This window comes from Coturnix japonica, chromosome 6 (assembly GCF_054131305.1).
Source record: "Coturnix japonica strain WE chromosome 6, WE-NBRP24, whole genome shotgun sequence".
Lineage (NCBI taxonomy): Eukaryota > Metazoa > Chordata > Aves > Galliformes > Phasianidae > Coturnix > Coturnix japonica.
The window spans coordinates 35,348,047-35,371,345 of record NC_140668.1 but is presented as its reverse complement, the minus strand read 5'-3'; the positions used below and the strand labels follow the sequence as shown (position 1 = coordinate 35,371,345).

The 23,299-nt window shown below is 43.3% G+C and overlaps 2 protein-coding genes across 2 annotated transcripts in view; one reads left to right on the top strand and one right to left on the bottom strand.

Annotated features, from left to right (window-relative positions):
* Window positions 1-20,761, top strand: part of MAF (MAF bZIP transcription factor) — a 157,091-nt gene extending 136,330 nt beyond the window's left edge. The window contains exon 3 of the mRNA XM_015874120.3: window positions 20,183-20,761. The gene's annotated coding sequence lies outside the window, so the exon portion shown is untranslated. The remainder of the gene's footprint in view (window positions 1-20,182) is intronic.
* The window catches only part of WWOX (WW domain containing oxidoreductase), a 438,054-nt gene continuing 435,206 nt past the window's right edge, over window positions 20,452-23,299 (bottom strand). Inside the window, exon 9 of the mRNA XM_015874118.3 lies at window positions 20,452-21,510. Within this exon, the coding sequence (XP_015729604.1) occupies window positions 21,322-21,510 (189 nt within the window). The 3' untranslated portion in view covers window positions 20,452-21,321. The remainder of the gene's footprint in view (window positions 21,511-23,299) is intronic.

Below are 23,299 nucleotides of genomic sequence, written 5' to 3'. Positions count from 1 at the left end.
TTGCATCAGCCTTATGTCTGTGCTGGGATTCTGGATCCTGTGTGATGGGGAGGAGATGCTGAAGTAGGATCCATGCATGGAGATGTCAAAGAGGTGACATGAGGCATGTTTTTTATGGGTTTCTTTGGCATGCAGCTTCTCCATAGGCCCATGACTGTTAGATGGAACGTGGGCTACACCTGCGTTTTTTTTTGTTCTCTGAACTTGACCTTGGAAAATCAACATCTGACAAAAGGAGGTGGACTTTTACCATATAGTTTATCCTGAGGCTGAGAATCATACAATCATTATGAACAGAAAAGATCACTAAGCTCATTTGGTCCAACTGTCAGCCCATTACCACTATGCCCACTAAGCCATGTCCCTCCATAATCTCTTACTGGGGACAGTAGCAATGGATAGCCACTACAAGCATATATAGTTGTACTGAGTGTACGAGGGCTGGAAATTTAAAAGAAATAGGTGGTGATTTGGCATATTTGGGAAGTGAACCATCTTTCTGTCAGAAAAATGAAAATGGTTTGGAAGTTACCTAGTTTGACTGGCCCAGCTTGGGCTCTGAAGCAGTCGTCAGAGTGAAGTGAACACAGATGATAGTTTGTTCAGTAAGCATTTAGGAAAGGATGTTACTGCTATTTTGCACAATAATCACAAAAAAATTTACCTTGGAGATGACTAATTTTATGGCAGTGGGAATGGGATATGGGAGAGCAGAGCCATGGGCTGGAAACCGGTGTCAGATGGATAGGAAAAAGCTTGGCATCGCTGCCTCTTGCCCAGCCTTGTGATGGAAGTTCACATTTCAGAGGGGATACTGGTGTCTCTCTTTCAAACAAGATTTTGGAAGAATGCCATGAAATGTTTCTATTTGGAAGACTAGTTTTCTCACACTAGCTCAGCAGCACTTTGTCCTTATGCACAGCCTAATGGATCAAAAGTTCAATTTGCGCATAGTCTATTACTTGCACACTCAATAAAACAGGATGCACGAATGGCTTAGCATTTTTTTCTTCTTCTTCTTTTATTATTTTTTTTTTATTATTTTTCCCTAAATGCAATTTTTCCCCTCAAAGATTACTGAAAATTACTTTTGCAAGTCAGTCTGAAGGCTTATCAGTCCAGCGGAGTTCAGGTTCCCATATTAACTGCCTCACATTACTGTGAACAAAAAGTGCTGTAGAAACCAATGAACTAAGAATGTAAAGTGCATACTGCTGATGTATGTCCCTTTAGTAACCCTTTCCATCACAAGTACCCGATAGACTTTTCTACCGCAAACAATTCTATTTTCTTTTTCTTTCTAAGTTATATTGTAGAACCTAAACTTTCCTTCTGCTTTGGGGCCGTATCAGTCACAGTGATTGTGACTGATTAACACAGAGAGCAAACACTCCCCGCTATGGAAGCATGCAGGAAGACTGCTTTCACAGCACGCTCAAGGCATATTAAAAAAATTATGTTTCAGCACAAAAGAAAAGAATTTTGCCTGTGCATGTCAGGCTGCTTTAAATATTTTATTTTGCCCATCTTCTGAATCAGGAAATCCCAGAAGAATTAATCCCTTGGGGCCTAGCCCTTCTAGGATGTGGCACTCTTCAATCCCATTGATTTTAGTGGACCTCGAAGGCACTTAATACTTCATAGGCTCAGTCTTGTGCTGTAGGAGGGTTACCCTGTGTATATTCAACTGTTACAGCTGCCAGGAGATCTAATAGCCTTTGATTTAGCTGACAAAGAGAAGAGCTAGGCAAGCTCAAAATAAAAACAAGGAAAAGTTCTTTAATAAGGAGGTTAATTTTCCATGAGTTAAGTTAGCAAAGGATGAGCTCTCATCCTTTGGGACACAAGATCTCCACCCTTGTTTCTGAAAAAATGCTATGGTTCTTAAGTCGTCGTGAGTTGCACACAGGAAGTGCCAAGGGAGTCTGCTGTCTGCAGGGCTGGGGTAGATATCAGAGAATTACAGAGTCACAGAATTATGGGGTTAGATGAGACCTGTAGAGATTGCTGAGTCCAACCCCTGCTAAAGCAGGCTCCCCACAGCAGGTTACAGGTGGGCAGCCAGGTGGGTCTTAATTATCTCTGGAGGAGACTCCACAACCTCTCTGGGCAGCCTGTTCCTGATTTGGTGATGGGATGGATACTGGGAGCTTCCTTTGTTTTGAAGATGTCAATACCCATTTATATATGATATAGTATGTGGAGGGAATAAAAAGGCAAAAGGTGTGTTAAAAGAATGGAAGGGTTTAAGTGACTCCTTGCTCTCTTGCAAGACTGCACTTTGGCTCTTCCTATGTGCATCATCCTGCATTGCATCACCGCCCGTCACAGGACCGTCTATTGTCCCATGCAGGCTTGCACTGAGGATTCTAAGTATGTCCTCCCTCTCTCCTCTGCTGTGGTTACTCGCAGCCCTTACACAAGAGCTCAATGAGTTTCCTCCTCAGCCTTTCCGTGCTACCCTCTACACACAGCCCCTGCAGGGCCCATGGATGTATTTCGTGCTCCTGTGACAGGAGGAAGCTCCAGGCCTGCTGCACAGATGAGGAAGTGAGGCACAGAGCAGCAAAGGTCAAAAGTTTCCATTGACTTTCGGTGCCCAGCTTGAGGAGCCCAAGCATGATGTCTCAGAGCTCAGTGCTGAGTTCTGTGGGTGACAAAGGACAGCACATCCCTCTGCTGCCCTTCTTGGTGACCTCCTGCTTCCCTATTCCAGGACAGGGGGGTTGACTGCTGCCACCCACCCCAGGGCAGCAAAGGAATTGCCTCATGAGTATGAGGATGCAGGAAAAGAGCTGTTAAGTGCTCCAGCAGCAGTAGAACAGCCATGCTCTGCTGACCTGGCACGGTGCACTCTGCAGAGCACGGTGGGGGCCCACCTCCTTGGCTGCCTTCACCTCAGTTTCAGGTTTTCCAGCAGCTTCACTGTGCAGCTTCTTAATTTCTTCAGTGTGATCTGAGGAAAAGAAAATCGTGCTTCCAAGGAGGTAAACATATTTGAGCAAAAACCCTCTTTGTTATAACCCGTTCCCTTTGGGTGCCCTGCCTTTATTTTTGTTCATCATGGTACTTAGGCTGGAGAAGAGCCTCTCGCTCTGGCACGTTAATTATCACTTCAAACCTTTCATGCTATGAATTTGTTATTATAACTCCATGTTTAACATGCAATATTGTAAATAAACTTGCAGATTAGTTTGCTGAATGGTGGGAGAAAAAAAATGAATAGTCTGCTCTTAAAAACGTTCTCAGTGTGTGTTTCCCTAATAGACTGACAGCGTAGCACATGGTTTTGGAGGAGTTACTCTAGTTCATTTCACTTCCTAACATGTATGAGAGTTTATTAACCATTCATAGAACACATATATATGCCTTTTCCCACACTTGTACTGGTTACTGACCATTTGTGTGTTTGAAAAACAGGTCATTAGAGAATGCTGCCAGGTTATAAGGAGTGTTTCACACTAATTTTTCCCAAGGGTAAATGGAGATCAGGGAAGGAAGAGGCTGACTCCTCTCTTTAAGCTCTGTAAACTCAACTGTTATGTGTGCGTGACTACTGACCTAAAAGTTGTTGGTCTCATCTCACTGCTTGTGGCTTGCCATTTGTAACCACAAGTTGGGTATTTTGCACATTTGGGCAAATGACAGATTACTGGTGTGTCATCATGAAGGACACATTCACCAGCAGGCAAAAGGTAGGGCAAAGATTAAACAGTTAGAAATGCCCACAGATGTGCTGAGTGACGTGGTTTAGTGGGCATGGCGGTGATGGGCTGACAGGTGGACTAGGTAATCTTAATGGTCTTTTCCAACCTTAATAATTCTATGATTCTGTGCTGTGGTGAAAACACTGGAAATAGGGTTTGGTTCTGTAGAAAGCTCTCCTGTTGTTTGGCCCCAGTGCAGAGAGAGCCCAGAGCTGCCTGATTTTCTGCCAGAGCTCCAGAATTAGTGGGACAGAAACTGTTAGCAAAGAAAAAGCAAAACTAAAACTCCTGACTTGTTTGTTGTATTGCAGGTGTGTATATTTTGCTCCTGAAACAAAATAAGTAAATAAGTAAGGAAAGGAAGAGTAAAAGCATTGGTGAAGGAAGTCATGGAAGCCAAAAGTATAAACAGGTTCAAAAAAGCTTGACAAAAATCATGTGAGATCTTAGATGCAATGTTTGGGTTGCAGTCTCCTACTGGAGATGTTCCGAAAGGACCATTCCCACAAGATGAGGAGGGGTTTGGAGGAAGAGCCTTTTGCTCCAGCATTGCTTCTTGTCCCTCCTCCCTCAGTGCTCCTCTGGGCATTTGCAGCTGGGCTGGGTGAACCATCAGTCTGATCTGGTTTGGCACTTCCCAGTCCCTTCATTTGCCTGCAACAGAAGCACGTTTATATCTGTTTGGTGATAGTTGCATCCTGGACAAAAATACAAATCAGCTGCGTGGAGCGAGACGTTGTGTATGCAAAGTAAATCAGTGTGCAGGAGCAAAGAAAAAAAAGATGTGCTGCTGGCTGACAATGTCTTGCCCTGAAATAAAAGTAGGTCTGTCTGTGGGCACAAGGAACAGCCTGACTGCCTCCCCTCCATCCTGCTGAGCTTTGTAGGTGAGAGTGTACTGGTCTCGCTTAGGCAATTTGCATGAGCGGAAGTGTGACAAACGGGGACAGTCCCTCCCTTGAAGTAACAGGCCACAGAAGGGAAGTTTAGCAAAAATAGGAGCCATTAGCAGTCATTCCATCTCGCTCTGAAGTTCACTGAGGTTTAATTAAAGCACTGGTACGTTTTCGACTGACCTTATTTTCATACCTGATAATCAGTAAACTCATTACCAGTTTTTAAGCTTGGTTTTGAATCCAGCTAATTAGCACTCTTTGGGTCAGCATCCAAGTTAAATGCAAACAAAGACGGGAGGAAAATTCCTGTCTATTTTGGGTGCAATGGAGACTGGTCTCTCAGTGCCATCACCAAGTGCCTGCAGCAATGGCTGTGCTGGTGGGTGGTGGTAGCACTGGATTTTGGCCATCGGGGCACTGAAATGTCTCAAAGACGGCTCTCTGCAGCCGAACCCTTTGTGAGCTGTACTGAAGAGGTCTGGAAAAGAGTGAAGCAAAGTCAGGTTGAGTATTAGAAATTGTTTCTTCTCAGAAAGAGTGGTCAGGCTTTGGAACAGGCTGCACAGGGCAGCGGTGGACTCGCCATCCCTGGAGGTATTCAAGAAATGTGTGGCACTGAGGGACTTGGCTAGTGGGCACAGTGGAGGTGGATTGACAGTTACAGAAGATGATCTTAGAGGCCTTTTCCAACCTTAATGATTCTGTGGTTTCATAGCTCCTGGTTGCCTCTGTGGTTAGAATGGAAGAAATGAGAGAGGGCCACCACAGTTTGTAGCACAGAAGGCAGGCATGGTCTTCTCTATGTTCACCATAGGGCTGGGACAGATCCTAGTCCAGGCAATGGGAAGTGATGGTCAGGCTGCTCACGATGCCCCTGTTGTGGCCATATGTGTTTCCATGTGCAGTGCCTGCTGATGCCACACTCACCATTCCCATCCAGAGCAAGCTGCTGCCACTGACACCATCAGGAATTGCCAACAGTTTAAATACTGGGGAGGAAAAAAATAATTATAATGCTTAGTACCTGGCTAGCACTTTGCACAGTGACAGCACCGCACAGCCATCGGCTAATGAAGTGAATGAGTTGTTCAATTACGCAATGAATGTTAACGCTCAGTTAAAGCCTACAAAACGGAGCACCAAATGGTAGAGCTGCAGTTTCAGCTGGTGGCTGGTAGGCACTTCCTTCCTCATTGGGGATGGTGCTTAGCAATACTTAAACTATTTCTCTTCTTCCCGCTTTTCCTGATGTCTGTGTGTAATGGCCTGTTCTTAAATAAGCTGATTTCTGGGAGCTTGTCAATCTTACACTGTAAGATGCCCATTATGGTCTATGTGGAGTGTGCTAGGCAGGCTGTTCAGCTTCCTGGGAGCAGAATGCTCTCTGCAGGGCTTTGCCAGAGCCATGAACCAAAGGGAACAAAAAAGTACAATAACTGAATCCAAAGCCGTCCCCTTCCCCTTCGTGGAGGCTTTGCAGGGCACATGGGGCTCCAGCACTACTGTGCACTTTCTCCACACAATGCTGTTAATGAAAGTCACACTCCTGTCTCTGGAAGCATCGTTTCATCCTCAGTTTTGTGTCCCTTTGCCTGCCTGGATGGTACAGCTGCACAGCACTGCAGCTGGCTGTTCCTTCCAACCCTAATGCTGTTTGCTGAGCTGTGCCCCTTTCCCTGCTCCAGCAGCAGAGTAGCCTGAGTACAGAGGCAGCAGGGGAGTCTGCACTGCTCACTGTGTGTTTAAGCAAAGCATCTTTAGGATGCCTTGGGAAGCAAAATAAGAGGGGTGATGGTCTGAAGGTTGACAAGGGTCTTCACACCTGGGTTGGAAAGAGCATGCAGGAGGGGGCTGGATGCCTCCAGCCATCACAGCAGCAATGTTCTGCTGTAGATGTTGCTTCTGTACTTATTCTTAAGAGACTGAGCACATTCTGTAGTCTTGGAAAGGGAAGGCAGGAGGAGCTGCCAGGTTAGGGAAAGAAAAAGAACTGTTTCTAAACTTAAACTACAAAACTTGATGGCAGATGTAACACTATGTAAGCACCCCCTGCCTCTCAGAGGAGAGCTGCCAGCAGTGTTTATGTATCCCTGATTTTGCAAAATAGCAGCACGCAGATTTTTTACATGCATTGGAGCCCTGCAAGAGTTCATCATGTTTCTGCAGGGAAGTATTGATAGCATTTGGAAAAGAAACTGGAACAACATCTCCCAGGGGTTCATCCTGACCCAGCAGGTGCACTGCAGCATGGCTTTGGGCAGAGAATTCCCTTTGCCTTTCTGTGGGGCTAAGCCCATGCCTTATGCATGCAAACCGATGCTTTCAGTGACTGAACAGTGCAGAGAGATGGGCAGTGCCTCACTTCTGTGAGTACTCACCCCAGGTTGTAAATACAACACTAGTGAATTGTTCATTAATGAGTTGAAATTACATTAATATAATAATGGAAGGGATTTTTTTTTTTCTCTTGGTTCAGGGAATAAATAACACAAGAACAAAGCAATAGAAGCAGCATAGAAGATGGTGTTTTTAATGAAATGTGTATATTTACTTGCAAAAATGTGCTACAGATGCACATGCCAGGTAATAAACAAAGGGCTGAAAATCCGTCTGATCAGCAAGTCCATGATGAGCTACTAATTAGGTGTCTCTCATTTAGGAAAATCCACTCTGCTGATGGGAGTTGTTTTACTGAGGGGGGTTGAGGGAAGGGACAGGGCTGTGCTGGAGCAGTGATGGGACAAATTGAGTTGCCAGCAAATCCATCCCCCACCTTCTGACAGGTGAAGGCAGACCCACCAGCCCAGTGCCTGCTCCAATAAACCCTTAGAGCTGGCAGATGTAAGGAGAAACAGTGCAGAGTGAGCTTCAGCTGTGGCCTAAAACCCTTCTTTAAAAAAAAAAAAAAAAAAAAAGACTTCATAAAAGAGACTTTCTTGGCCATGGTCATTATAGTAAATGGAAGCAAAGAGATTAATAATGAAGTAACCCAAGCAAATCAAACAGCGCAGACTGTCTCGCATCCATTTCAGGCTGAAGTTTGTTTTGGCTCGTGCATCTGAGCCTGAGTGAGTTTCTCTGATTGATGGCTGATAGCTCACATCCAGTTGTTGTGTTTGTTTTTTTTTTCCTTCTTCGTTTTACACTCAAAGGGTTTTTGAAGGCATGGTTTTGGAAATACCTATTGCCTGAGCCCAGAAATACATAGGTAGTTTCTAAATTGATTTTTGTAGACAGCTGCTATTTCCATTTCATTTCACTTGAGAAGAAATTATCTGTTCAGTTATTTTGCTGGCTGTGACAAACAACAGTCAAAAACCATATGAAAAATAAAATAAAACAAAGAGTTGATGACAATTTTATACCTGCATAGACAGACAGATAAAATAAAGGTGCCCGCTTTCTCTTACACACACTGTTCAGTGTCAGACATCAAAGTTCCACTCCACGCTGAGCACGGTGGCAGAAAAGCATCTTCCCAAGGCCATAAATAACCCGGTCGAGCTGTAATGCACTCAGTCAAGCCCGTGCTGAAGCACTTTGCTGCATGGGGTCAGGAAGAGTGAATCAATTACATAAAGAAATGCCCACCGATGGGCATCCCCCATCTGCTGCAGGGCTGCTCCCAGCTCTGTAAGGCATTTCTGGGCTGAATTCCTGCTGTAAGGCTCCTTAGCGTGGCGGGGGCTGCGCCGCATTGCTAATGGTGCAGTAGGGTTTCTGGAGCCTTGCGTAGGAGTCATTTTATTTATTATTTAATTCTAAATAAGCACAATAAATAAATCATATTGCTGGCATGCTATGCTGGTAGGTGCAATGGAAAAAGCAAAGATGGATGGATAGCGTCACATTTTAGCCTAATAGCTGTACAGTTTCATGTTATATTTACGCTGTTTGATGTTTGGCTGCATCGGTATCAGAATATTAAAAGCATTTTTTAAAATCAATAATTAAACCCGGATTTCATTATTATTCAGAGTGTATAAATTTACAGGATGGTCATATTAAACGCATTACAAATATCACACCGTATGTAACTGTGCTCACACTAATTGCACAGTCTGGCACATTATGGGGTAATGATGCTTGAAGTTACCAAATAGTTCAAAGATCAAAGGCCACACAGTCAAAGATTTTAAAATAAAGCTCCTGATTTGTGAATTGATGATAATGTGCTAAATTTGACCTCTTCCCCTCATATAAATAACCATATATAATTATATAATAATTACCCTGCAGTCCCACAGCAATTAGAGTCATTCTACGGGTGTCTGAGCCCTGATAAGGACTGCGATACCTGGCATCTCTCCTGCCTGCATCTCTAGCTTGTCGTCTCTTGTATATGTGAAAATACATTGATATAAGGAAGAAGTTGTTTACAGTAAAAGTGGTGAGGAACTGGCACAGGCTGCCCAGAGAGGTGGTGGAAGCCCCATCCCTAAAGACATTCAAGGTCAGGGCTCTAAGCACCTGATGGAGCTGCAGGTGTCCCTGTTCATCACAGGGGAGTTGGACCAGATGGTCTTTAAGGGTCCCTTCCAACTGAAACAGTTCAATGATTCTATAAATAAGTTGAGTTCCTGAATTTGTTTTGCTGAGAATTTCACCAGTGCTGGAGGTTTCTTTCTGGTTGCTGGCTCTGCCTAATTGGAGCTTATGGACAGTTGGAGCTCAGCAGAACATTTGTCATTCATCTTCAAAGTGTTGGAAAGTGAGAGGGTCTGGTGGGCACCCAGAGTGCCCCGCAGAAGGCTGAAATAGGAAGGCTGCTTTTGTAACGTCATCCCCATTCAGAAAACAGAGTGAGCAAGAAAGAGCAAGGCAGCCTGACCAGAAGCCAAAAGGATGTGATTATGTGGTTATCCAGAGAGATCCCTTCTATTACTTGAAAAATCAGAGAGCAGATTTGGAGAGACAGGTTGATGTGCTCGGGAAGATCAATGAAGATGAGAGCTTCATTGATGGCATATGCTTGGGTTTATACATAGGTGTTAGATCCAGCGGTAGCGACAGCAGAAAGAGGAAGCCCATTGGTTATCTTGGTCTGCAATTGCTTCAAGGCACCCACCCAACTCATTGCAGGGGCACTGCATGCTGCCTCACAGGGGGAGCATTCTATCCCATAGAGCAAGCTGCTGAAGGCACGAGGGCTGGAAATGTTGCTGGCAAGGAACGGATGAAGGGGCTTGGAGAGAAATTGTTTGAGGAACAATAGAGATAGCTGGGAACGCTGGAGCACCGACCTCCAGACGCACACAGGGTCAGCGCAGAGCATATATCAAACATGTTAGCAGATGTCGGGAGCCAAGAGCTAATTTTAAGGAGGACTGGAAGATATTCTCGTTGCTTCGGTGAACATTTCAAAGCCACTGAAGCTGTTTCCAGTGTTATGGAAGTTTTGGTTTGTTTCATTTATGTGCTTTGCAGATGCTTTCAGATGTTCAAAATTCAGAAAGCTGAAGTCATTGACTGTTTGTTTACCCCAGTCAACAAAAGCTGAAAACTTAGTTTTCCTAATGACTGTAGGACTTCCTGTCTGTATTTTGTATTTTAGTAAGCCATGAAAAAGTGTGCAGTGATACATGTGAGGCACATAGTTCAAGGCAATGGTTAGCAAACAAGTTTTGTGATGACCACAGATGTGACTCCGGACAGTTAACTGTGCTTGTAGATTTACCAAAGAATGGGTTCTTTTAGGAGTTATTTTGGAAATCCATTTTTTTATTGCATCTCAAATCCATATACATGAACTTATGCTACAAAGCAAATTGGAACAGATCCAGTGCTCTGCTCCACTCAAGTGCTGAATAGCATTTTTTAATTCCCTGTTACAACTGTGTTAATCTTCAAGATCTTCTTGGCTTGAATATGGAGGGCTCTTTGGAAAACTCCAAAGATATATATGATATATGTTTCAGATTTGTTGACTATGAGAAAGAAATAAATATATAAATGTATAAAACAACCAATTAGCCAAGCAGGATCCCGATAAAAATAAATGAGAGTGAGAAAAAGATTGTGGATACAGTATGAAGAGCTGAATTTCTTTATTATGTTTTTTTACTCATTTAAATAAAGCAGATGCGGGGGTGGTTTCAGAGGGCACAATGATGAGGGCAGAGAAGAAAGCCCAAAAAGTATGGGCTGCAATGGCCAGGATAGGAAAAGGTCAAACCCAGAATGATGTTCCAATGATTCAGCAGTTCTCTGTTTCCAGGGGATTCAAAATGCTGACACTGGGGGAGGTGGGTGAAACAAAAGCATTACAAAGACAGTCATAAAGTGTGAAAGTCTATGTGGATGTGTGCAATATATATATGTATACTTTCACATCCATATATGTAGGTACATACACATGTAGTTTGCAGAGGGAGAGAGGTTGTCCCAGTGGGTGATTCTCTATATAAAATATGTCGTTCGGGAGTGGCAGCATCTATGTGAACAATTGCTCTGCAATCTAGGGAAGTGTTTGAGTACTGTAAATCACCAGAGTCCAAAAACCAGGGGACTAATATAAAAAATTAGGGAATTAAGATTAATCAGGTTATTCAAGTGGAACTATTGTATTTCATTCAAAGTGCAGTAAACATATGGATTAATCAGCCAATACGACCACTGAGGCAAAAACTGTCGCTTGTGCTCTGGAAAAAGAAATATTACTTTTATATTTATTTATTTATTTATGTATAATTTCTACTTGTTCAAGGAGCAGAACCAACTATTTAGGTAACCGACAGTGAAAGTAGATTTGCCAGTGAATGTTGTTTGATGTGTAGTTCAGCTGATCGTCTCTGGTGCTGTTTTCAATCTGTCATTTTAATTTATTTTAAAACAAATGGAAGTGTTTGTTGTCTGGGTGTGTTAAAGTCTGCCTGATTCAAGTGGTCCACATGCAATTTACAGAGTGAAATAATCAGTGCAAGTGTAGAAACATTTAGCTTATTTATCCTGAATCTGAAGCTGTGCTCATCTCTCCCTGGTCTGTGCCACTGGGGGTGAGCATGTTCTGTACATGGGCACTGCAATGACTGAAGCAATGAATCCCGCTCTGGTGGACTTACTGATGGGATAAACTCTTTGGCCCTTCATGGGCATGTGGCACAGCCCTGAGCCCACAGTGGTGATGGCAGAAAAACACAGGATCTGCATTTACATAATGAAATCTCACTTCTCTTACGGCCTTCTTGGGACTACCTGGGCAGGGAGAGTTGTGTGTCTGAAGATGCTGTCTCAGCCTTATCTAAACACCTGCAGAATTGCTCAAATATTTCATTAGTAGCTTATGAGTATGTGTGCTTGCATTCCTCGTCAGCACTAATTGCATGGCAGCATCGGCCCCTTTGTCTATGGCCCCTAAAATGAGGGGCTGCTGTATCGGAGCAGGAGAGCATCCCACCCCATTTAGCAAAGAGCCCAGCTCAGGCTGACCTCACTGAGACAGATTGCCTTCCGAAGCTCAGAGAAGTCTTTCTGAATGTGAGATGTTAATTGTGGCAGGAATTAAGGATTAAGCAGTCATGGCTTCAGGTTACTATTGGGAACTGAAAGCAGGATTACAAAGGAAACTGGGCCATGCCCTCACAATGCTATTACCCCAGTTCTTGAGTCTAAAAAACCTTTGAAACTCATCCTCGGTGACCAATAAAAACGAGTCTAAATTGTGCTTACTGAGGCCTGAGGAAAGGAGCCATAACTGTGCAGCCACAGCTTGGACATCTTTCAGCACAGAAGATAACATCAAGGACGAAGGGGTGAAACCTGGCCTTGATTTATGTCCTCTGCAACCTTTATCAGCACCTCAGTCACAGTGCCACAGCCACAGCTCCTGCTTGGGAACAGACCCTGTGTTGGGGCCACATGGTCATGTCCCCTGTCCCTGCAGAGTGGTCTGAAGTGAATGCATGCAGCTACAAATGTATTGCAGAAAGAAATTCACTGAAGAGGTGGTTGCATTCCAGAAACAAATGCATTACAGATGTCATGCATTGCATAGACATTTCCCCTTGGGCAGAGCACCAGCTGAAGTCCCACAGAGTCTGGCCTCTAAGCCAGAATAGGGCTGTGTTTGGCTTCTATGGGTGCATCAGCTCTATCCCCCAATGGCACCCCCCAAAGGGCTCAGCCTTTGGGTGATGCTGCTTATTTGTGTTCTAGGGGGATGCTCAGATATTTATGATGGTTCATACCGTGCTGCAAAACGTCGTATCTGACCCCAGAACACAAAGCTGTAGAGATGAACAGGAAGAAATTCCGTAGTTGAAATTTACGATGTGGTAGCATATATTTAATAACCAATTAAACCCGAGATTTATCGGGAGTTAAATTACATTTGTATTATAAATAGGACTAGAATATAGTGTTATAGAACAAAAGCAAAACATCTTAGCATTTAGTATTGTAAAAGACAAAGCGATCTAATGGACCCTAAATGTTAATGGGTGTAAAGATTTACACTTTAATTGCATTTTTAGGTCATCTTATTTTACAGTGTTCTTTTTATCTATGTACATAGAAATCAACAATGTGCTGCAACATCATACTTAGGAGTGGCAAGACTGGCTTTTGGAAACCTGCTATTATAGGCAAGATAGTTTTCTTTCTTATCAATCCTTGCAAACGTTTTAATTGAAATGGGCATTGGACTTTCAGTGACCTTGGCTGCATGCATGTGAGACTTTCATAGCAAATCAAGCTGGTGGGAAGTGTGGGATGGCAAAGACAAGAGGGAAGGAGTGGTAACGAGATGATTTCTGTTTGCAAGGCCAGCAAACAAACAGTATTTTATTAGTGGATTTGCTTTATGGCAGGGAAAAAAAAATAACAGCAGCTAGCAAATGGTGAAACTTAAAATTACAACTAATGATATTATCATATAATAATGGCATGCTTATTAAAGTAATGCCATCTATATTCCAACTTTGGGATGATGTCTGAGGCTGGCATTTTAGGTGATGCTTTTGTAGCATACAGAAATGCTACAAACTTCCCAGAACCTGATCACTGCTCTCATAAAACACCTCTTCCAGTCTGTGTTTCTGCTGTAGGATTCATCAGCTGGGTTACAGTTATAGATGAATCTAACTCATATTACATTTGAAAAAATAAATGTGCACTAAAAGTAATTAAAGCATGTTGGTTCATGAATAATACACCATTTTACTACTATTTGCAGAGTATAATGAGACAAGCTACTAAATTGACAATGAATGCTCTATTATGCGATTGCCAACTGTTTTATAAGATATTGAACAGATTCATTTATTCTATCATCATGTGCATTATCAAGCTATTGCTTTTTAATAAATTAATTTATCCTGCGTCTCCAGAGCCCGGCTTTGAAATCTGGCTGAAGGCATAAATGAAATTAATTTTGTGGTCGGAGCGTAACCGCGTGCTCTGTGCCTCCCAAATAACGCCCGCAGCGGCAGGAGGCGGCTGTTGGGCTGGGGCACGCTCCACTAATTGCAGTGGCCATGGGTGCTCCCAACAGCAGCTGCTGGGAACACTGGGTTCCCAACAGCTCTTTTCTGCTTGGTTTCCCTTTCCCTGCCCTTCACCCCTTCCCACCACCCTGCCGTAAATTGATCCTTAAATTGTTTAGTGGTCTCAACTTAGTGACAGCGCTTGGTCCCCACTGGGCAGTGGTGTCACTGGGCAAAGTGGTGGTGTGGGGCCATGGTGTCACTGGGGAAGCCACGTGGTAGCAAGAGCCATGGTGTCAGTGGGGAAACAGTGTGATGGCAGGGGCAATGGTGTCAAAGGGGAAGCAACATGGTGGGGACAACAGTGTCATTGGGGAAACAGCGTGGTGGCAGGAGCAATGGCGTCAGTGGGGAAGCAATGTGGTGGTTGGGGCAGTGGTGTCATTGGGGAAACAATGTTATGGTGGGGCCACAGTGCAAACCCCAGTGCAGGGTTATCCCTTGGCCCTCAGAGCACCACGTGGTGTCCGCGCAGCCCCAGTGCTGCCGGTAAACAGCTCCTAATTACGGCTGTTGACAGGGCTCACTGCGGCGTTATTATTTCTGAAGGGAGCGTTTCTCCATATTTTTAACAATAAGTCTGACAGGTGTCATATTAAAAACAGTGCTTAATTCTAATGCAACTATTCCCACCCGCCCTTCCCTTCTCATTTTTGCGCCTCTGTAATGCATGAATTTCTCCTGCTCATAAAGATTAAAGGAGCAGCTTTGCTGGAAGGAAAATACTCCTGGTGTGTTTGTAGTGCGGGTGCATAGAGATGGGCTCAGCCCTGGCTCCAGCCAGGGAGAGAGAGAGAGGAGGGGAGCAATGGAGCCTTCCCTGGGAGGGAGAAGAGCAAACCAGGAGCCAGTGAAGTGACCTTTTGGGCTCCGTTTGAGCAGTGACCGTGTGCTGGGCTGTGGGCTGCCATGCTCTGCTGGCGGCCACCCACCAGAGACCCGGCCGGGCCAGCAGCTCGCTTAGAAGTTTACACTGGATTTAAGTCAAAATGCTCAAACGTGGCTGTTCAATCACTGCTAACTGTGTGCTCGGCAGGCAGCTCCCTGCAGGCTCCTCGCTTGTAAAATCCAATACGCCACATAAAGCACCAGTTTATAGAGGGGTGGGAGGGGGCAGGAGGTATTTTTCTCCCATCTTCCCTTCCTGATTTCCTGTGCCACTGCCTTGCATGGGGTTGGAATGGCTTTACCACATCCCACACGTAAACTGGATAGAAATACCACAATAAGGTGCAACTCTGTCCATGGCCGGAGGTTGGAACTGGCCTGGATTATGTCCAGAGAAGGAGCAGCAAAGCTGGTGCGGGGTCTGGAGCACAGGTCTTATGAGGAGCAGCTGAGGGAACTGGGATGGTGCTGTATAGAGCAGTGAAGGCTAAGGAGAGACCTAATGATTCACATTGTAGTGAGGTGGGGATTGGCCTCTTATCCCAGGTCACAGCAGTAGGACAAGAGGGAATGGCCTTAAGTTATATCAGAGCAGGTTCAGGTTGGATATTCAGAAACATTTCTTCTCAGAAGGAGAAGTGATGCAGTGGCACAGCTGACCAGGGAGGTGGGGAGTCAACATTCATGGAGGTGTTCAAGAACCATGGAGATGTGGCACTGAGGGATGTGGTTTTGTGGGCATGGTGGGAGTGGGTTGGGGCTGCACTAGATTGTCCTAGTGGTCTTTTCAACTGTTAATGATTCTAAGTCCTCTCCAGCTCAAGCCATTCTATGATTCTATGGTTCTGTGCTTTCCACAGCAGGGGAACTGCCCTTCCTTCAGGCTACTCACCTACCCACATGCTGCACCAGACCTTCATGGTGCAAGCCTCCTCCCCAAAAGCACTGGGGTTCCTTCAACAGTAACAGCTACCAGCCATAGCAGACTCATCATTAGGCATTTGGCGATTTGCTCTGTACCCCCTTAAGACAGATGATTTTCTGGGATTCAGGAAAGAAAAAATATATGTAATATTATTTCTTCCTCTCTTTTCTTTTTGCATAAGCAACTGCCCAGCAAATTGATAAGAGCCCTTTTTAATTAGATAGCGAAGTAAGTTGTATGGGTAATGTTCCATATAAAAGGTCTATAAAACACAGCAGAATTAATAAAATGATTGCTTCTCATTTAAATCAGGTCCTCCAAAGGGATCCGTATGTCTTGCTTTGGTCTGTTTGTGGTACTTCTCTCCACCACCCAGCCATGAATTGATTAAAATCACATTCCTCATTTAAAACTGGAGCCCAGTTGGTAAGAGATACTGGAGTGCAATTAAGATCAGTGCACAGACACACGAACCCCTTCCTCCCCCTCCGCCTCTAACCCCATAAAAAACACACCGAAAGGAATCATTGTGCATTGCTTGGATTATATGCAAACACAGCTCATGTTGACAGCTACCTCTGGATGACTCCATCAGTGCACACTTTATCTCCAGCTGTCCAAGTAATTTTCCCAGGATTTCGCCCCTCTTTTTCACTCCTCTCCACACAGATGGATTAGAGCAACAAACGGTTTACATGCTGCACATCATTAGCTATCCTCCCTCACTACCCAGCAGATAACAACTGGGCTCTATCATCAGGACATTCATAACACCTTGACACTTTTACAACTGCACTATTCTCTGCCAGAGCAATCTTCTCTTTTAAAGCACAGAGCTAATTCACCAAACACCCGTTGGAAAGTGCTCTGCAAAGGCAATGGGTTAGAGAGAGAAGAAAAAGCACAGCCCAGAGCAGGCATCCAGTAAATAACATGGTTAGCACTGTAGGAAATCAGTCTGCCACAGCCACTCCTAAAGGTTTGCAGGATGGGATAAACCGTATGGATAGGATTGGTCTTGTGCCTGGGTCTGTTTTCCATTTGGGGTGAGGGAACAGCTCATTGCTTAGAGAGTTTCAAGCCAGACTGAGCTCGGGCTGAGTGCCTTCGAGGCCCTTATCCTTTGTCCAAAACCATGCTGAAGGCCAGCCACAGGCTCAAAGGCTGAGGGCGTAAACTCAGCTGTTTAGGAAGATCTTTGCAATCTCAGTCCCATGGGATCACCCCACTACCAAACTGTAAGACACTGGTTTTAGCACCAGCAGGGCTGGTTTTCCCAAACCGACCCGACTCAAGGCTTACACTGAGAACAAAACACAAGCCTGAATCAGCCACTCTGCATGGAAAGAAATATGTCAAATTCTAGCTGTATTTTCCAAGCTTCTCAGCATGCCCCTCTGCCACCCCTCACCATATATTTTAAAGTATGGTACACGCTTGTTTAAAAAAGAAATACATAAGGAGAAAGAGTAATTACCGTAGCTTAAATTCAGCCTGATAAGAAGGACTTGCACAGTTTGAGCAGCTGTTCCACTGCCATTCAGATTATGAAAATATAATCCTAGAGAACCTTGTCAAGATAAATACGGAGCATGAAATGTATAGGCATTTTTTCCCCTGCTGCATATAATGATCAATTCCAAAGCCACAAGTGATACCAAAGGACAAAATAAGATCTGTCTAGACTTTCTCACTTACAAGATATTGATCATTCCAATGGTAAACTGGTTAGTATAAGAGTGTTTGGCTTGAAAGGTCATGAGCTTAACACCTGACAAGGAGTTATTCAACCTTGATGTAAGTCAAATTATTGCAGTGTTGCTGGAAAGACTTTCTTTAATAATAAAAATACCTACCTGCTCTGAAAACATCTGAAATTTGTCTTCCAGATGTCAGAAGAAAATTAAAGAAATAAAAGCAGAGACTTGACATGTTTTATTGCTGTTTTTTTGCTGGTTCTCTTCTATCCAGTCCCTGCAGTCAGCTCCTTCCTGGGCGGACCATGGACAATGCCCACAGCATGGAGAACACCTCCATGACTACAGGAGCTTTGGGAGTTTGCTTGTTCATAAACATGGACTTGAGAAGAACCATGACACCTATAAAGACAGGGACAAAAAATAACCAACACCATTTGGGGGGATAACCATAGGACTGCTAGGGGCTTGACTGGCTGACTGGTTATTTTCCAAGAACTATAAATACACACTATTTTTTGCTTTGTCCAGTCATTTTTGTTTTGCTGATATGATACTAGTTAAGGTTAATGGGGTTTGCTTTAATATCAGATGCAGGATCACTTAACTACCTTTAATGAACACCAGAGTCAATGCTTTGTGGAGTGATTCACACAGACATTGCCTCAGGTAAATCAACCAGAAAAATGTAAGCCAGTCAAATAAATAAACCCGACTAGCTTTAAATGTGCCAAATTTTACACCAAAATATATTTGAAAGCCAATGTCTTACTTAGGCACATCTAGGATATTAAAAAGGAGGGTTTGGAGTCTGTTTCTTTTCAATCGCTTTTCCTTTCTTAATGTCCTGCACATCCCTCCTGCACTGAAACCGAGCTGAGTGTAAAAAAAATTATTTTCACAAGTGTTTCTAATAGAAGCAAATGCTCTGCAGCTTTGTGCCATTTTTCATTTGGAATGAAAATGGGAAAAAAAAGTGCAAGGTTGATTTGGTTTTGTGTTGTTTTTTGTTTTTGTTTTTTTTTGCTGGCCATCTCTGTGTAGGAGAGTGAGAGACAAAAGGACAGAAAAAGGGAAGGAAAAAAGGGAGAAAGAAAAAGGGAGAGAATGAGGGAAAGTAAGAGTGAGGAAACACTCACTGAGAGATTTTACCTGAGCTGGAGAAAATGGGGACTGTTAAATGCTGGTTAGCTACGGTAATGCACCAGAGCCAGTGAGTATTTATTAACCAGAAACTGATCAACTCTATAAAGTCACATTTGCTTGCTTTCATACTAATGCAAAACTATGCTGACAGTGAAAATACTTTCTCCTCCTAATACTGAAAGAGGGAAATATGTGGGAAGAAAATTGGTACCCAAGTGTTCTTTGAAGTGAGTTCAGCAATGTCTTTAAAGCATTGAGCAGTGCCAGTTGTGGTGCACAGCCCTGCTCTCTTGGGCTGGGGTACCAGCATATGAGAGTAATTCACTTTTTGGTGTGAAAAAGAAAAATAATCCTTCTGAGAAGACTGCTGCACAGGTGACAGAAGTTAATCAGTTTTTCACCCCCAGACAAACTCCAGACAACCCAAGGAATTTGATTGTAACCAACACTTCAACATGCAAGCACTTTGACCCACACCAACAAACCTTTCAGGCATTACCCAGTACCAGGATCTGGTCTGTGGAGAACAGAACAAACCCTGGAGACCAGAAAGAGTTTGTTTTTTTTCTTTCTTCCTTCTTTCAAAAAGAAAAAAAGAAAAAAAAAAAAAAAAAGAAAAAGAAAAAAAAAAGCTGAAAAGAGATGTTGCTCTTGCTGGAAAATCCCTTTTTATTTCTTTATTCTGCCAAATGTTTCAATGCGGGAGCAAGAGCTGGCCTTGGGGAAGCAGCCTGCTATAGAGGAAGAATGACAGGCAGGATTGCTTATTTAGGGAAGGCAGTGGCAGCACAGGCTGTGCAGCAGATATAAGCAAGGCCATATTGTTTTTATTGCTGCTTTAGGAAAGGCTGTATCATTGGGTAAGGAAGTCAGTGAGCAAGCATCAGTGGGAAAGTCAGCAGTAGTTGAGGCTGCATTTGGGCAGAAGGTTGAAAGATGCCAAGGGCTTTGGAGGAAAGAAAAAGCCTCCATTTCCTTGGTATAAAGCTGGTTCAGCTGACTTAGCCTAGATCAGAGCATAGTAGCTCCCAGCTTCCCACACTGAAGACATTTAAGTTTACGGAAAGAGAGAGCCCTTCCCTGCAGAGATTTCCAACTTTGTGCACAGGAGACTGAACGCTGCCAAACTAAGGAGAGCTCACACTGAGTTAGGGTTAGCTGGAAATGGAAAAATTAGAGTCAAACCAGTATATGGCTTCTAGGTATAGCTGTGACACCCTCATTCCTTACAGAAGTGTGGTGGGACTTTCCATAGAAGGATGCTTGGGGTGCTCCTCCCAGGTGACCGCATGCCTTATTATAACACCTATGCAACAGCTGAGTCCTTATGAGACAAATCATAGGAGACAGACTGTTAGCAATAAATCATTTGATACAGGGGTCATATAAGCTTCTATTAACAATGTGTCCTTCTATTTATGTGTTTATATTCTGTCCACAGAAAATGTGATGCTGGACTGATGCTGGATTAGGACAACGTTCTGGCATGAAGACAGCTACAAAGCACAAAATACAAAACAAAGAAACAAACAAAGAACTCTGAAAGAAACAAGAAAAAAAAATCAGCATTCTCTTGGTAGCAACGAGAAGCTCTTTATTTTTCCTCAAGTTTTTCTTTTCTAAAAAAAAAAAGAAAAAATAAGAAAAAAAAAAAAGAAAAAGAAAATTAACTAAGACGTTTGCAGAAATGAGACAAACTTTCTCTTCAGGTGACATTACTCAAGCAAGCATGTTTTATTATATTTAAAGAAAAATAGAGAGATTTGGATTGGGATACAGTATCAAGAGAACTGAGCTACTGTGAATTTTGCAAGAAAAAACCCACAAAAACTCCTTAAAACTGTGAACTGAGAAATGGATGGAAATACCACTTAACCCCCCTGATTACACCCCGTGCATTCTTTAGGAAACAAAACCGTCTTTGCTAATTCTATGATATTAAGGAATGGTTTACAAAATATCTTTTACTATAATCTTTTAAGACAAAAGAAATATTTAATTAGCTGTGATTTTGGCATTTCTGTTCAGAAGTCTTTTTGCACCCCCTGTTTTTAGATAGCATGGATGTATTTGCAGCCAGCAGTCAAGGGCAGGAGAGATTTCTTTCCTTAATAATCTTTTTAATTCGCCACACCCTATAAAATCCTTGCAGGGAAAAGGAATCAACACCACTACCCATATCCTGGTCGATACCTACAGCCTAACAGACAGTAATTATCAAAATAAAGAGGAAATCCCATATTGGGCTATGTAACTAAGCCATTAATCAGAACAACAGAGAATATCTGTGGCACCGCGTTTCTGCAATGGCACAAAGCGTGCCTCCTTGGGTTACACTTTGAACAGGCTATAATCAAAAGAAGAGAAGCACGACTAACTAAGCCCCAGGAAGCTGCATTGTCCCTTTAACCCGCCGTATTCCCCACTTCCCATTAGTACTTAACATTTTTCACTATGTTGTGACTGCTATTATTTCATTTAACACTGGTTAATCTCTATCGGAGGTATACGGAAAACCTCTAGATGATAAGATTGGATGGGCTCCAGCGCTGGCAGGTTCTGAGTGTGCGGGGCGTTCTGTCACGGGGACCGCCTGCCAAGCTGCTCACGGATCAGCCTCTCGCTCAGCTCCCATAGGGCTGTGGCTGTCAGCTCATTGCGAGCCTCGGCCGAGGGCAGGCAGCGGCAGCAGTTGTTGAAGTACATCCCTCCCAGCCCCTCCAGCTCGGCGGCCGTCGCGCAGTACACGGTCGTAGCAGCTCCCTGTTGCTGAAATAACAAAAAAAAAAAAAAAATTGAAAAAAACATTGAAAAAAACCCATATATATATATATATATATATACAAGCATATACGTATGTATATTTATATAGAGAGAAACACAGGTATTTTTATCTCTGTCAATTTGCTTGCTCTCCGCCGGAGCTGTGCGTCTTTAGGAGAGCATCGGTGAAAGCACTGCAACCAAAGCATTGCTAAGGATGCTGCCTGTTTGCCTGCTGGCCACTTACCTACAACACACCCTAATGAGAAGTTATTTTTCCTTTTCATTTGCTCGTAGAGTGACAGAAATAATCCAGAATCTCATTCCCTGATCTCTGTTCTTTTGCTCTTTTTCAATAAGTCCTGGGGGGTAGTGAAAAAAAAAAAGCCCTAAAACCAGAAAAGTAGATCCAAGAAACCAGAAAAGTTAATCCAAGTTTCAAAGCAGCACCTAAAAGCTCCCTTCCAACCCCAAAATACCCCATACTTTGGGCACTGCCGTTTCCTAACCCTGGCACTGCAAACTGACAGGTATATCTATTTTGGTGGGTTGGGTTTTTTTAAGCCTCTCATACAAAATTAACCTGGGCATTCTAATTAAGACCTATCACACAAAGTGCAATCAGGCTTTGTGCCAAACCAGCCCATCTATCTCTGATCTGTGGTTTTGCTGTGGCCATTGTCACTGCTGCCGTGCAGGAATGTTTGTCAACTGCTGCAGGCAGAGAGGCCAGTTCTGCACAGACATGAGCCTTCCCAGTGCTTTCTTTTAATTTACTATTCTCTAAAAAACATTTTCTCAAGTCTTATAATGCTTTAAGAAGCAGGTAGATTAGGATTCTGTGGAGCAGAGAATTTTTTATTTTTTTTTTCCCCTTCTTTATCTATTTTTTTTAACACAAAATGAACTTATGTTATGAACTGGCTTCTCTGAATTTCTCCAACAGAAAGCTGGAGCTGGAGGGCATGTGGACAGCAGTGGGTGCACCCCAGCAATGGGGCACTCAAGGCTGCAAGCACATTGCCAGGAGAGTTGCAAAAAGAACGTGAAACTGGCTGCCTTTGTAAACTGTACTTAAAAATAAGAGGCGAGAGCGCAAAGCAAGACACTGCGCACAACGCTAATTTAAAACCGATAGTTTATCTGGCATCTTGTGATTATTTATGTACATCTTAGTCCTTTCTGTGGTAACTCATTATGGGCTGATAGGAATCAGAATAAAGAAGCTGCCAACTATGATAGAAAGAAGTAAATGAATAGAAATTAGACATTGCCACATTAGGATAATTTAATGGGAAAAGGGAATGAGCTTCAACCTCCTGTGATTTTCCTGCAGTTGTTTTTTTTCCCCCAGCCTTTCAGTGCCACAATCAGGGAAACTCAGGGTGCTGTTTGCAGGTCAGCCTCCAAAAACTCTGCTCTGCATTCTCATCCTTCAAGGGCAGCCTTTCTAAAAAAAAACCTCAGCTCTCTTAATTGAGGTGTCTCAATTTTGTAACAGCAAAGAAAGGCGTATTTGTCTGCAAGATAGGCAGTTTTCTCAGAAGATGGGATTAAGCTGATAATGATGGCTCCACGGCTTAGGAATGATCTCCCATAACAAGGTAAACCAAACTGTCTCTATTAAGGCACATATTTGTCATCGGACCGAAATATTTTTTAAATTACTATAATGCAAAGCACTCCACTTATTAAACCACTATATTTTTTAAAAAAGGAGAAAGTATCTTAAAGGCAGTAGCAGAAATGTAGGAGACTTCTACTAAAGATACTATTAACAGAGAACAATATTATG